Consider the following 16,326-nt stretch of genomic DNA (forward strand, 5'->3'; position numbering starts at 1 on the left):
TGGTATGAAATAATAACTTTTAAAATCCTCATTAATGACATTAATGCTTTAAAAATAATAATAATTATTATGACTATGACATTTATTGATCCCCATGGGGAAACTCCCTCTTCACCTACGTCATCATGCTCTCCATGACACACAAAACCTATGTAGGTGAGAGTGAGCTTGGCAGTGAAGGGCTGTCACCTGTATAGCACCCAGTGAAAGGCTGTCACCTGTATAGCACCCAGTGAAGGGCTGTCACCTGTGTAGCACCCAGTGAAGGGCTGTCACCTGTATAGCACCCAGTGAAGGGCTGTCACCTGTATAGCACCCAGTGAAAGGCTGTCACCTGTGTAGCACCCAGTGAAAGGCTATCACCTGTGTAGCACCCAGTGAAGGGCTGTCACCTGTATAGCACCCAGTGAAGGGCTGTTACCTGTGTAGCACCCAGTGAAAGGCTATCACCTGTGTAGCACCCAGTGAAGGGCTGTCACCTGTATAGCACCCAGTGAAGGGCTGTCACCTGTGTAGCACCCAGTGAAGGGCTGTCACCTGTATAGCACCCAGTGAAGGGCTGTCACCTGTGTAGCACCCAGTGAAGGGCTGTCACCTGTATAGCACCCAGTGAAGGGCTGTCACCTGTATAGCACCCAGTGAAGGGCTGTCACCTGTGTAGCACCCAGTGAAGGGCTGTCACCTGTATAGCACCCAGTGAAGGGCTGTCACATGTGTAGCACCCAGTGAAGGGCTGTCACCTGTATAACAACCAGTGAAGGGCTGTCACCTGTATAGCACCCAGTGAAGGGCTGTCACCTGTATAGCACCCAGTGAAGGGCTATCACCTGTATAGCACCCATGGATCTGGCGGTTAAGGGCCCTTGCTTAAGGGCCCACAGACATGTGGGAATTCTGGCACAAACCAGCATCCTTCTGATCAATGGCAAAGAGGCTTAACCTGCTGTGCCACACACTGCCCAAATCTACAAAACAATATGCAATACTGGGGAATTTTTTAATATTTCAAATAATTCCAAAAGAAATACTGCATGTATTTTCTTAGTGTAGTTCTCTTCTGTGAAAATATGTTTGTCCGATACCGAGAAGCTGGTATGTATGTGTGGGTCTTCATCTTCCCTTTCCGACAGTGAGCATAAAGAAGCAATTTTTACCTGTATACTTGGGGGACACCATAGTACTCACCTGCTCAGGAGGAGGCAGCGTCAAATGGTATTTCGATGGTACTGTAATCCCAGATCAAACGCAACAAAACTATATCGTCACCATAAAGTCTATTAGTGAACAAGGCCAATATGTGTGTGTGAGGAATGGAATTAGGAGTAAAGAACTTCAGCTCAAAGTTGAAGGTAACTAAATATCTGCATTTGAAAATAACCTATTGTTACATTTAGATCCCTGTAAAATGTGCCACATGCTGTTTATATGCAAATATATACAAATATGCTGCTATAGAAATATCTCTGTGAATTTAGTACAGTGTTATTTGTTTGCTTAGCAACAATCATGTATCAAGAAATACATGAACTTGTTCAATTTGGGAAAGTGTCTATTTAGATCTTTGTAATGAATGGTGATGTGATTACCCAGTTAATATTTACATTACATAAGGTTTAAAGAGAAAATAAGAATGGCAAATTCGCCTTGATTGGCAGGTCTGAGCCTGACGATATCTAATCTCCTCCTTTCCTTGCTTCTTTCATATCCCAGACGCCTTTCCTCCAGAGATTCTAGTCATTCAGTCTGGAGATTCAGTGGTCTATAAAGATGACTCTGTTCATCTAGCCCTTTATGTGGACAACGACTGGCAGAATTGGACCTGTTATGTGTATAAACACCAGCGTCTTTACCATGTTATAATAAAAGATTACCCAGAAACTGGCCCTTTGGAGTTCATGACGTCCTCTGTGGAGAAGACCTCAGAACCATATATTTATTGGTGTAAAAATAAGATCACAAACACGAGAAGCAGCACTGTTGTACTCTCAGTAACCGGTAAAAAAATGCTTTTATTAAAATGACACTTTCTATACTTTCCTATTGATCCATTTGTACACTAGTTATACAGTTTTTCTGAATGCTTAAACACTGTATACCTATGTGTCTGTGTTTGCTACATGTATGAGTGCACCTTTTTTGCAAACTGCTGTGCCTGCACAGGGATAAAGCTAAAGCCACAAGTGCTTTTCATTTACACTGCCAGTGCGTAGCTGGTGCTTGGTGTGTAAATTCAAATGATGGTTTGTGTGTGCCGTATTGATGCGATAACACAATTTTAAAATAGAGTTTGAAGAGTTTTGCTTTTTCAAGACATATATAATGTGTTGCTGGTTTGGTGTAAGGTTTTCTGGTTTCTGGTTAGAATTTAGCCTATAGTTTCAAAGGTAGTGCCTAAGCAATAAGAAATAATTGGACGATTGCACAATTAATGCAACTTTATCTGAACAAGGGATTTTCCATCAATCAAATCAACTGTAGTTTACAGTTGACATGTACATGGGGAATTATTTCAGTCATATGAGGTGTTGCGTTTTTGTGCTAATTTTATATGAGAGTTTTCTTCATAATTATTTGAATTGTCAGTCTCTCTCTGTTTCTCATTGTGCTGTTCTTGCCCCTTCAGATCTAATGGTAAAACTTGTGCCTCACCCTGATCTGGCAGAACTGAGAAAAGATTTAGAACTGGAATGTGTTACACATGGCGCACCAAAGACAAAAAATGTTATTTTCTATAAAGACGGTAAAGCAATGCATCCCCAAAACAATGTGAAATATCTGATTGAGAATATGACAAAGATCGACGAAGGAAACTACGAATGTGAAGCTACCTACACGTTCCAAGCGAGTACCAGCAAAAGCGAGTTCACTGTCAAATCTGTGCCTCAGGAAGTCGTTGGCATAGGTATACAGTGAGTGTGAAAGTGTGTGTATGTGTGTAAGTTCTGTCTTATTTACAGTACCAGTCAAACGTTTGAACAAACTGCCTAGAAAGGAGAGTGAAAGAGTGTCGCATCACATACAGTAACCTGGCCACCTGACCTAATCACAGCAGAAATTGTTTGGAGGAGATTGACCAGAGAGTGAAGGAAAAGTGGCCAGTGAGAGTCCAGAGTGGGACCTCCTTCAGGGCAGATGGAAAAGCATCCCAGGAGGCCACCTCATGGAACTGGTGTAGAGCAGTCAGTAGGGTCATCCAGTCCCTGGAGTGATTGGGGTTAAGGGCCATGCTCAAGTTAATTAGTTTAGTGTGCTTGTAATTATTCTATAATGTAGTGAATATTACAAGTAAACCTTTCTACGGGAAGGTGTGTCCAAACGTTTGTCAGGTACTGTATATGTCTACATGTTTATTTGTTTATTCATTAATACCATATTTTCATATTCTCTCTGTCTCTTTATCTTTAGGCTGTATTTTTTTGTGTATTCTTGACTTGATGTTTAAATTGTATACTCATGCTACCCCCCAAAAAAACTCCTGGTAGTTTTTTTACATGGTAAATAAAAGGAATCTGATTGGTTCTGATTGTTTCAGATTGGTTCTGATTGGTTCTGATTATCTCCCTTTTCCTGTCCCTCCAGAAATAACTCTAGAGGCAGCCATGTCATACACATCAGGGAATCCTGTGTGCACTTGCAGCAAATGCAAGCCTGAGGGCAAGGCTGAATTCTACCAGACTGAAAATGGTCGCTATAAAAAAGTTAAAAATACAACCCTATCCCAGGGGAAGTACGCCTGTAGAGTTCGCTGGGATACCGGAGCCTCCTCATTCAGTCTGCCATTGTCTGGTGAGTCCTGGATGGTGATTTTATAATGTGCAAAACTAACAGCCTGCATCCATGCCAAGTGAATCTACCAATGGACTCCATTCCAACAAGTCACATGGTGCTATATGGGAGAGCTTGTCTATTAAAGTTATGGCGTCCCCTGGAGATCCTGCAGGTGCTGGCAGGTGTCTAGTGGAGGCTCAATGAAATTAAACCACACAGAACAGGCAGATCTGCTTTTAGGACTGGGTTGGATTAGAGCATTATGCGTGAATCAGATAAAACAGATTCTATACATGCTACATTCTTCAGATATTGACAAAGAGTCTTCAGAATGAGATTCTTTTTCTTTGCTTCAGAGTTGCAAGCTGCCTTGTTGGTCAGACAAAGTATTCAGCTGAAGAATCTCTTCACTATTATTGTCCCTCTCATTCTCAGTTGCAGTGTCAGGAAATGAAGCTCGTTCCAATACAGGTGTAATCGTGGGGGTCATGGTGCTCATTTTGATTGTAATGGGGCTCATCTTCACCGTGGGATAGTTCTGCTGGAACAGAAGACATAAGCAAAAGTGTAAGTCTTGATTTTGGTTTGTTGTAACTGCTTAGGTCTGTCGCCACCTTTCCATGTTTGTCTACCGAAATTCAACTTACAGTCATTTAATTAAATACCCTTCTTTATACTTATCTGTATTTGTTTATCTGCTCAGTGTGCTTCTTAGCATTGATTCAAGCTTAAGTCATTCTCCCTTAATGTTAGCCAAAGCAGTGTGCCAGATGGCACCAGGCACTGTGAGATCTGACAAGGGGGAAGGAGGTTATGTGGAGCTCAAGGGAGGAAAAAGAGGAGAGAGGAGTGGAGAGGACGACACACTGAAGGGGCCAAACACAGAAAGAGTAACTACAGCGGAAGTCTCAGACACTAGAGCGCAGGGTCGCTATGAGGCCCTGAAGGTTTCTCTTAAGGGGGAAGGAGGCAAGGGGGTAGAAGGGAGATATGAGACCCTGAAGACATTTAAGGCAGAGGAAGGTGCAGGAGTGTACCACACACAAGCAGGGGAACATGGAGTAGGATATGAGGCACTGAAGCTGTCCAAAGCAGAGGGGAAGTAAGGGGAGTATCAGACTGTTCAGCCAGGAGGAAATTAAATGGGGGCCTGCAGGAAGGGAAATGCCAAACTAACAGGGAAACAAAGGGGTGGGGGGGAGAGAGAGAGGAAGTAAACAGCTCAAGAGAAATGGAGCTAATGTCTCTGATACATGTACATGGGTGACGATTGTTTTTACATTGTTTGCTCTATTTTTTTGAGACTCTATGGTTATATGGCTATAATGCAAAAAAATGCTGTTTGGCCCTAAATGTACTTTATTTACCCACTGAAATGGTAACTAAATGCTACAGTTATTACAGGTTGTAGACCATCCACTCTTCATTACAATCAGGACATCAGCATCATCAATGGAGTGAAAATGATTATTGTCTTACAGGTGGTCTGTCATCAGTGGGTTACATGGGAAGTGGCATTTGCACGTCTGCGGTGCGTGAATCCAGTGTGTGTGACACAAACACATGAATAACAGTGTGTAAGTGTTAAAGAAAAGATGTGGCTATTGAGTAAGGAGCCAATCGTGTGATCATACGTTTCTTTCTTTATTTCATTAAACTTCCACATGTACATTTAACTATACAATTACAAGAATCACATAAAGTGCATTTCTGCTTTGATATTGCATTTTAATCATTCATCAGTTCAGTTATATGCTGAAAACATAAATTTAACAGTTTATTATTCAGTATTGGGTTTATACTTTAAATGCATATTTTGGTATAGATGGCTACAGTAGATATATATACCAGCTTCATCAGACATACCATATTTCTATTTTAAAATTTATCTATGCTGAATGACCATAAAAAAACTTCATTCTTCAATCCATCCATTTTACAAACTGCTTATCCTACAGGGTTGGGGGGGTCTGGAGCCTATCCTGGAATCAATGGGCACAAGGCAGGGAATAACCCATGATGGGGGGGCCAGTCCATTGCAGGGCACACACACACACACCATTCACTCACACATGCACACCTATGGGCAATTTCGCAACTCCAATTAGCCTCAGCATGTTTTTGGACTGTGGGGGGAAACCAGAGTACCCGGAGGAAACCCCATGATGACCTGGGGAGAACATGCAAACACCGCACACATGTGACCCAGGCGGAGACTCGAACCACTGCACCACCATGCCACTCCCGCATAATTAATCAGTTTATAGACAAATATAAAAAATATAATTTTTTGCTACCTAGCATTAAGCAGCTAATTGAGTATGTTTGTGCGAATTGAATGATATATGATATGTAAAAATATATTTTTTTATTAATGAAATGCCATCCCTTATTAAACAATATATAAAATTCTCTAGTTTGGTGAAAACTTTTTTTCTCCAGATTTATCTGAACTAATAAAAATTATTGATAAAAAAAAAACTGGTTTTGATTTTGTAATATGGATCAGCATATGCCGGCTGTCAACAATGTTTTCACGGGGTGGTTCTGTGTCGTCTCTCCCTAAACATCACAATATCTTTTTCCATAAAGATCAAACGCAATGTTAGAGATTGAAACGATATTCATTCGTACTCTGCTATTCGTATTTTCAGGTGTTCATTTTTGGACTGGCAAGATAGGTGGAATAGAAGTAAAACATTAAGCAATTAATAGAATATAATCAATACTAATTATTTAATAACTGAATAATTAGTTAGCCTCACCGGCACAGCAATATATTTATCAAGAAGCTTCAATTATAGAAACATAATTAGCAAAAACTTGAATCCTGAGAATAAGCCCAAGCCTAATATCCATGATTAACAGAGGAGTAAACACGAGGCTGATGTGGCTGATTAGCAGGAGGTTAACAGGAGGGCAGGGGCAACAGGTAAGACTAAGGAACTTCAGGGACAACTGATTAGCAGCCACGCCCAAGGGAAATGGTGGGAGCAGACAGGCAGGATGGGGCTGGACGTAACAGCATTGCTTGTGCCTGTGTCTGAAATAATTTCCCTACAATATGGTCAACTAACACATTTAATGAAATTCATAATTATTGAATTTCATAAATGACATATCATGTGCATTATGTGGGGGGCGGGGGATGCATTTTACAGCAGCTTACTTGTTTCGTATTTAAGAAACTTCGAACAAAGTTCGTGCTGTTTATTCAGGTTAGTCTATTGGGTAGATTTATGACAAGCATTTTAGGAGATCAACTGACAGGAACATGCAGGGGTGGAGGGGGGTGTCTCCTTATGCAAAAGGTGTGCACCCTTTTCAAACCTAGCTGCACTGAATATGTGAAGCTTGCTCAAATAATACACACAGTGGACCTACAGTTATCAAAAACATGATGACATGGACATGGTCATCTGAGAGAAAGATGCAGCCGGGGTGCCATTTACAGCAGGGTACCTGTCGGGAAATGCACCCCTTTTGAATTCTGGCTCTGTTGGTGCTACGTAAATGAAACTTGCTCAGATAGTACACTTTGCTACACAGAGTGTGCTCTCCATTTTATGATACATGACCTGAGACAAAGATGCAGGGGGGGGGGTTGCCATTCACGCACATGACAATACTAAAGCATTTGTAATTGCAACGATTTTCTGGGAGAAATGGTGCCATAAATGTTGGGGAGCCAATATATTTGGCCATGACTGTATTGATAATTTGTTTAAATGAATCCTGACATAAAGCTGCCCTCTGTATCTGTCTAACTGTAGGTCACTCCATAAAACACCATGATTCAGGGGAACCTAAATCATTTAAAATTGGGTCCATTTTCCAGCAAAATTCAAAAGGGGTGCAGTTCCCGGCAGGTACCCTGCTGTGAATGGCACCCCCCTGCATCTTTGTCTCTGGTCATTATATCACAACATGCTTTAGACAGTACACTATGTTTAGTAAAGTGTACTATCTGAGTAAGTTTCATTTGCGTAGGACATATAGAGCCAGAATTCAAAGGGGGTGCAATTTACGACAGGTACACAACAACAGCTACTGAGCCAGTTTCTTAAATATGAAACAAGTAAGCTGCCGTAAAATGCATTTCGTTAAATTTGTTGGTTGCTAACAGCATTTCGTGGTAGAATCAAAGGAGAGAATGGAAATGGATTTCCAGCCAGGTAAGCTGTCATAAAGACAGACATCTTTTTTGTTTAGATATTTCAGATCACTGTACCAGAACAGTCTCTTCATTATGGAGAAAAAAAAATTTAATATGTATAAGGAATGATATTGTGTAATTTTCTTTGGTTATTAAAGCCAAGAACTTCCTTGTTCACAAACTACTAAACTAAGGATGCGACAAATAACCAACATTCTCGTTCAGGGCTCATCGTCTACATGTCACAGTTTCTCAGTTTTAAATGGGTTAAATGCGACTTTCATGACGTGAAACAGTGATAAATGTGCAAACGCACATTTAATATTTCTCTTGCACATTTAGATTGATGGAATGTCTTCCAAAGAGAATCAAAAATTGTTTTAAGTAAATTATTTAGTTAATTTTTTTTGTTAAATTATGATTTTCAAGTATATACGAAAAAGATTAGTAACACAGAATACACATCCCACCCAACACGTAATTTTATTTGAAAATGTTCCCATCTTCTGCATGAATCACACTGCACCTACAAAAAAACAAACACATTCAAATTAAATGGTCACATGTTTTGAGAGTGAGTATATTAATAAATATTTTATGTTACCATTTTGATCATGCTTGTTTCTCCATTTTCAAGCATACAACACAGAAGTCTTCAGCATCCATCCATCCATTTTCCAAACCGCTTATCCTACTGGGTCGCGGGGGGTCCGGAGCCTATCCCGGAAGCAATGGGCACGAGGCAGGGAACAACCCAGGATGGGGGGCCAGCCCATCGCAGGGCACACTCGCATACCAGTCACTCACACATGCACACCTATGGGCAATTTAGCAACTCCAATTAGCCTCAGCATGTTTTTGGACTGTGGGGGGAAATATATATATATATATATCCATCCATCCATCCATCTATTTTCCAAACCGCTTATCCTACTGGGTCGCGGGGGGTCCGGAGCCTATCCCGGAAGCAATAGGCACGAGGCAGGGGACAACCCAGTGTGGCCTAGCGATCTACAATACCCCTTTTTTTCCTATGAGTAGCCGACTACGCCACCCCAGGGACACTGCCCTGGGGACCCTAACACCCCAACCCTCAAAACAGCACACAGGTTCGAATCACCGGAAAGGGCCAGAGACGCGGGCCAGTAAAAGTTATTTGTTTTATTACATTCAATGAAAAGGTTCAGTAGTCCACACCATAAATCTAAAACCCCGTAGGCGCCCAATCCCTGCCATCAACCCCGCACACGGCGTAATACACCAACACCGGTGACTTTACAGCACACGTACACGGGTGACGTCCACCATACACCAGGCGGGTGCTGCGCAAGGCTACTAGCCCTGAAACACAGATGAGGGAACAAGACACCAGGTTAGTAGGGTACCGCCACTTTCCATTACCCCGCTAGGCCTGCTTAACCGCCCCCAAGATAAATACAAAATCACAATCAAAATAAATTAACAAACCAAGGCAAACACAAATAATTAATACATGCAATAAAATAAAGCATACCAAAACAACCAAAATACAAAATCTTGAGGCAGTATATGCATAGACTAGATGCCGCAATCGGCAGCGGAATAGCAGCACTCCGAGCAACTCCTGGCACCAAAGTCCCGCTCTGGCCACCCCACGAATCCACGTTCTCCACAGGATGCACAGATGTCGATCACTGGTAACCGGACAGACAAAACAGCGGCGAGGTCCACGTTCCCCAGTAAACCACCAACCGGAAGACTTATACCACTGCTGGGGCTGCCTTCACCACCTCCCCAACAGCAACAGGACGCAACTCCCCAGCGGCATGCATTTCACCAACCATGCGATCAATATACCGCAACCAATGGCTAAGGGATGGTTACGGAAACCAATTAACCCCCTGCCCACTCACAGCACAGCTGCTACTTCCACCGCCAGCAACAGGAACTGCGTCAGCACCATACCTACCCGAATCCACCCTCTATATAGCGCTAAGCCCCACCCAAAACACAGGGGAACCAATAGGGCAAAGGGATCAATATTCCCCACTTGGCTACACCAGGATGGGGGGCCAGCCCATCGCAGGGCACACTCACACACCATTCACTCACACATGCACACCTATGGGCAATTTAGCAACTCCAATTAGCCTCAGCATGTCTTTGGACTGTGGGGGGAAACCGGAGTACCCGGAGGAAACCCCACGACGACATGGGGAGAACATGCAAACTCCGCACACATGTGACCTTGGTAGAGACTCAAACCCGGGTCCCAGAGGTGTGAGGCAACAGTGCTAATCACTGCACCACCATGCCGCCCCGCAGTTAGTTTATATTCCAGCATTTTAACATACTACAGAATCACTCGATTTTGGCAAAAATTAATGCTCTATATTTTAATCCCCAGAACCCAGTGTTGAACATACAGTGGGGCAAAAAAGTATTTGGTCAGCCACCGATTGTGCAAGTTCTCCCACTGAAAATGATGGCAGAGGTCAGTAATTTTCATCATAGGTACACTTCAACTGTGAGAGACAGAATGTGAAAAAAAAATCCATGAATTCACATGGTAGGATTTTTAAAGAATTTATTTGTAAATTAGGGTGGAAAATAAGTATTTGGTCAATTCAAACAAGGCAAATCTCTGGCTCTCACAGACCTGTAACGTCTTCTTTAAGAAGCTTTTCTGTCCTCCACTCGTTACCTGTCTTAATGGCACCTGTTCGAACTCATTATCTGTATAAAAGACACCTGTCCACAGCCTCAAACAGTCAGACTCCAAACTCCACTATGGCCAAGACCAAAGAGCTTTCGAAGGACACCAGGAAAAGAATTGTAGACCTGCACCAGACTGGGAAGAGTGAATCTACAATAGGCAAGCAGCTTGGTGTGAAAAAATCAACTGTGGGAGCAATTATCAGAAAATGGAAGACATACAAGACCACTGATAATCTCCCTCGATCTGGGGCTCCACGCAAGATCTCATCCCGTGGGGTCAAAATGATCATGAGAACGGTGAGCAAAAATCCCAGAATCACACGGGGGGACCTGGTGAATGACCTGCAGAGAGCTGGGACCAAAGTAACAAAGGTCACCATCAGTAACACACTACAACGGCAGGGAATCAAATCCTGCAGTGCCAGACGTGTTCCGCTGCTGAAGCCAGTGCATGTCCAGGCCCGTCTGAAGTTTGCCAGAGAGCACATGGATGATACAGCAGAGGATTGGGAGAATGTCATGTGGTCAGATGAAACCAAAGTAGAACTTTTTGGTCTAAACTCAACTCGTCGTGTTTGGAGGAAGAAGAATACTGAGTTGCATCCCAAGAACACCATACCTACTGTGAAGCATGGGGGGGGAAACATCATGCTTTGGGGCTGTTTTTCTGCTAAGGGGACAGGACGACTGATCCGTGTTAAGGAAAGAATGAATGGGGCCATGTATCGTGAGATCTTGAGCCAAAACCTCCTTCCATCAGTGAGAGCTTTGAAGATGAAACGTGGCTGGGTCTTCCAACATGACAATGATCCCAAACACACTGCCCGGGCAACAAAGGAGTGGCTCCGTAAGAAGCATTTGAAAGTCCTGGAGTGGCCTAGCCAGTCTCCAGACCTCAACCCCATAGAAAATCTGTGGAGGGAGTTGAAAGTCCGTGTTGCTCGGCGACAGCCCCAAAACATCACTGCTCTCGAGAAGATCTGCATGGAGGAATGGGCCAAAATACCAGCTACTGTGTGTGCAAACCTGGTAAAGACCTATAGTAATCGTTTGACCTCTGTTATTGCCAACAAAGGTTATGTTACAAAGTATTGAGTTGAATTTTTGTTATTGACCAAATACTTATTTTCCACCCTAATTTACAAATAAATTCTTTAAAAATCCTACCATGTGAATTCATGGATTTTTTTTTCACATTCTGTCTCTCACAGTTGAAGTGTACCTATGATGAAAATTACTGACCTCTGCCATCATTTTCAGTGGGAGAACTTGCACAATCGGTGGCTGACCAAATACTTTTTTGCCCCACTGTATAAGCAATTTTTGCCCTTTTGTCTAGTCATATTATTTTTTTTCTTTAGCTTACCTGGTTCTATGTTTTAAGTGAGTGAGGTATATTTTGGTAATATCACAACAGCTCAGAGCAACGTATGCTCTGTGTCATTATGCTCTGCGGAGACTGTGGAACTGTTTTACAAGTCGCTGTGAGTGAGCTGGGTGAAAAGCTGAGCTTTGATGCTGACATTAGTGGCGCCTAAACTACTTCTTTTTTGCTATCAAAATCTGCCTCCCTTGCCAGGACAAGTCGCCGACAAAGCAACCACACCACCATTTCGCCTCTCCCTTCCCGCGCCATTTTTTCCGTCCTTGGAAGGGACAGGAAGGAGGATCTCTCCAATTTTTTTTCTTTTATATTGTTTTAGCATTTGGGTACCCAGTGATGAATATATTTTATCGAATGAACGCATTTTTTTGTACGGACTTAATTATTCAAACATATGATTATGTTCTTCGTTTATGTGCTGGGATTTAATATTAAACTGACTTGGCGATTAAACTATTACATAAAAAATGTTTCAGTTGCATTAGCATAAATGAATGTATACAGTGAATACTGAAATGGATGAGTAACCTATATGTATGAGGTTATTCAGGATAATGTGTGAGGATGGATTTGACTCAGTGACATAATGGATCTGGTTTAGTTCCACTGGGTACCGGAAATGATTACTAAAGCATACTGGCCATGAAAATTATCAGGTGCAAGTCCAAAAGTATCAGCATTTTAATTTTTTTCACAGGTCCCTTCAGGGGATCCGTACAGTTTTTATTACTATAACTGTACCACTCAAGCTGATGTTTCTGTCGGTTCACAATTTATACACCTTATAACATTCGCATGAGTGTTTGGATGTAGTTCCTTCTAAAGCTATGTTAGGTCTGTTTTAGGTTTCACATGAGTGATTTGTTGCATCTATAGCAGTAACTTAGCAAACTTTTTCAAACAGGCCATTTATCAATAGAGATTGATAACATTTTGCAGAAATCTGCAACTTGTTGAAATGAAAATTTTATGTTCTGTTTGTGCAGGTTGTTCTTGGGAGGCAGTGGAGGTTTAAGTATTGTGAGTTTTTATGTGAGAAAAGGGGTTACCTGTGACAACATTACAGGTTAAAACATGGGAGCTGCTGTAGAACTGTGCTGTTTCCTTGCTCACACCATGAATGTTTGTGCACATTTAACTTCATTGGTAGGTTTATTTTAACAGAAAACGATAGATAGATCAACAAAACAAGCCAGAAAAAATTATGTAAAAGTTACAAACCAATTTGTCATTTATCTAGGGAAATAAGTATTTGATCCATTGAAACACATGCTTTAGTACTTGGTGGAGTAACCATTATTGGCAAGCACAACTGTCAGATGTTTCTTGTAGTTGGTCACCAGGTTTGCACACAGCTCAGTAGGAATTTTCATCCACTCCTCTTTGCAGATCTCCTCCAAATCTGTAAGGTTTTCAGGCTGTCACTTGGATACACGAAGTTTGAGTTCCCTCCATAGGTTTTCTGTGGGATTAAGGTCTGGAGACTGGCTAGAGCACTCCATGACCTTAATCTGCTTCTTCTTGAAGCAACTTAGGGTTGTTGTCTTGCTGGAAGACCCACCCACAATGCATTTTCAGTTCCCTGGCTGAAGGAAGGAGGTTCTCTTCTAAGATTTTATGCTACATGGCCCCATCCATCTTTCCTTCGATGCAGTGCAGTCGTCCTGTACCCCCAAAGCACAATGCTTCCATCTCTGTGTTTGACAGTAGGGATGGTCTTCCTAGGGTTACAGTCAGCATTCTTTTCCCTCCAAACACAACGAGTAGATTTGATGCCAAACAGCTCGATTTTGGTCTCATCTGACCACATCACATTCTTCCAAGCCTCAATAGAATTTTTTCGGTGTTCACTGGCATACTTCAGATGGGTCTGAACATGGGTCCTAATGAGCAGGGGTACTTTGTCAGCACTGTAGGATTTCAAAATATACTGTGTTACCAATGGTTTTCTTGGCAACCGAGGTCCCTGCTGCTTTGAGATCATTAACGAGCTTCTCCCGTGTAGTTCTGGGGTTAGCCCTCACTGTTCTTAAGGTCATTGATGCCGCACAAGACGAAATCTTCCTTGGGGCCCGAGATCTAGTGTAATTGACAGTTATTCTGTCTTTATTCCATTTGCAAATAATTCCACCAACAGTTGTCACTTTCTCATCAAGCTGCTTGCTCGGCAGCAACCGGATCTTCCTCTCTCTGCTTCTTTTTCTTGTTGCTAATGGCATGACAATGCCGCTGTGGTTCACACAGGCTGAAGCCCAGTTCGCCATCCAGGGCATCACGCAGGACGACACAAAATATTATTATGTTGTTGCTGCACTGGACAATGCCACAGCATTGCAGGTGGTGAGCTTTCTACAAGATCCCCCGGCGGACGGCAAGTACGAGGCTTTTAAATCGCTGCTGCTAGCGACTTTTGAGTTGTTGGAGCCGAAGCGGACTTCTCGCCGTGCCCTCCTTGGGAGATCAGAAACCGTCCGAGCTTATGGACCACATGCTGTCTTTGCTGGGCAGACATCAATCCTGTTTTATTTTTCGTGAGCTATTGATGTAGCAGATGCCAGCTCCCATTCGCTCAGCCCTAGCAAGCTCCCCACTTACAGATTTCCGCGAGTTGACGAGATAAGCAGACAGTTTACATTGCCAGTCGGCAGTTCTGCGCCGTGCTGATTTCACTTTTTCTGCCCCTGGTGTCGTTGTTACAGCTCAGCGTGACTCTAAATCCGGTCATTGTTTTTATCATGCCCGTTTTGGTGTGCGCGCTAAGAAACGCATCCCGCCCTGCTCCTTCAAGCCACCGGGAAATGTCAGGACCGGCGCCCTGTAGCTGTGCTGGGCGCCGGACGGCAAAGCAGTCTGCTGTTTGTCAAAGACTCCATTTCTGGGCGGCGTTTTCTGTGTGACACAGACGCTTAGGTGAGCGTCCTCCTCGACTCATAACTCGACAAGCAATCCGGAGTGCGTGGTTTTCCCCTGCTAACTGCACTTCGATTGAAACTTTTGGCCAGTAGACCTCTGTTTTCATGGACAGCATTTCCGATGGGTTTTTGTGTTGGCGTCAGTTTCCACTCCATTGTTGGGGGCTGATTTTTTGTCTGTCAACAACTTGCTAGTGGATGTTAAAATAAGCACCTAATAAACGTGGAAATTTTTGCCCTTTTCCATGTACACTCAGCGGGACTGGCCCTTCCAACCTATCTGGTGTTTCTGCTTTGACTGATGTTGCCTCCTGGCAATTTCCCACCCTCACCACACCCACCTTTTCCACAACCTCGGTAAAACAAGATGGGGAGCACCACATAACCACAGCAGGCCCACCATTGCATGCCAAAGCTAGATGCCTAGACCCTGAGAAGCTGGCTGTCATCAAAGAGGAGTTTGCCACGTTGGAGCATTTGGGGATTGTTCAGCGTTCTGACAGCCCCTGATCTTCTTCTCTCCATATGGTGCCCAAGCCTGGGGGTGGCTGGCGCCCCTGTGGGGACTATAGACACCTTAATGATGCCACTACCCCTGACCTGTTCCACACATCCAAGATTTCTCTGCCCGTTTGGCAAGCACTCTCATTTTCTCCAAGGTGGACCTGGTTAGTGGCTACCATCAGGTTCCGGTACACCCCCAGGACATCCATAAGACTGCTGTTGGTACACCTTTTGGTCTGTTTGAGTTTCTTAGGATGCCTCATCTTAGGAGGCGCAGCTCAAACCTTCCAGCGTTTGATGGACAGTGCTGTGCGGGACGTGCCTTTTTCTGTTTGTTTATTTAGACGACATTTTAGTTGCCAGCACCAACTTGGATGAGCATTTGACTCATCTTCAGGCATTGTTTTCACGTCTCAGTACTCACGGGTTAATTGTGAATGTTACCAAGTGTCAGTTTGGTGTCTGTTCTATTGATTTTCTTGGCCTCCACATTACCTCGGAGGGGGCGGTGCCTCTCCCGGAGAAAATTGCTGCTGTTCAGGATTTCCCACGGCCAGTCACGGTCAAATCCTTCCAAGAGCTTCTGGGAATGGTTAACTTCTACCATCGTTTTATCCATGGGGCCGCCCACATTATGTGTCCCCTATAATCTGCACTTAAAGGTGGTTGTCGAGTAGACTCCAGAGCAGTGTTCCATAATGCTAAACAGGCCTTGGTGGATGCCACGTTGCTAGCTCACCCTTTGCCGGTTGCTCCCATTGCCATCACTACAGATGCTTCCAGTGTTGCTGTGGGTGCAGTACATGAGCAACTGGTTAATGGGGAATGGCAGCCGCTGGCCTTTTTTAGTCGCCAGTTGCACCCGAATGGGCGCAAGTACAGCACTTTTGACCGTGAGCTCCTTG

The 16,326-nt window shown here is 43.3% G+C and overlaps 1 protein-coding gene across 4 annotated transcripts in view; it reads left to right on the forward strand.

Annotated features, from left to right (window-relative positions):
* Nucleotides 1–16,326, forward strand: part of LOC125742073 (uncharacterized) — a 103,087-nt gene that overhangs the window by 18,153 nt on the left and 68,608 nt on the right. The window contains exons 3-4 of one of the 4 annotated variants that reach the window (XM_049013727.1): nt 1,131–1,349; nt 1,711–1,995. The exons of 2 other annotated variants lie outside the window; for them this stretch is intronic. In XM_049013727.1, the coding sequence (XP_048869684.1) occupies nt 1,131–1,349; nt 1,711–1,995 (504 nt within the window). The remainder of the gene's footprint in view (nt 1–1,130; nt 1,350–1,710; nt 1,996–16,326) is intronic. One more of the 4 variants, XM_049013724.1, reaches the window with a different exon arrangement.

Source organism: Brienomyrus brachyistius, chromosome 5 (assembly GCF_023856365.1).
Source record: "Brienomyrus brachyistius isolate T26 chromosome 5, BBRACH_0.4, whole genome shotgun sequence".
Lineage (NCBI taxonomy): Eukaryota > Metazoa > Chordata > Actinopteri > Osteoglossiformes > Mormyridae > Brienomyrus > Brienomyrus brachyistius.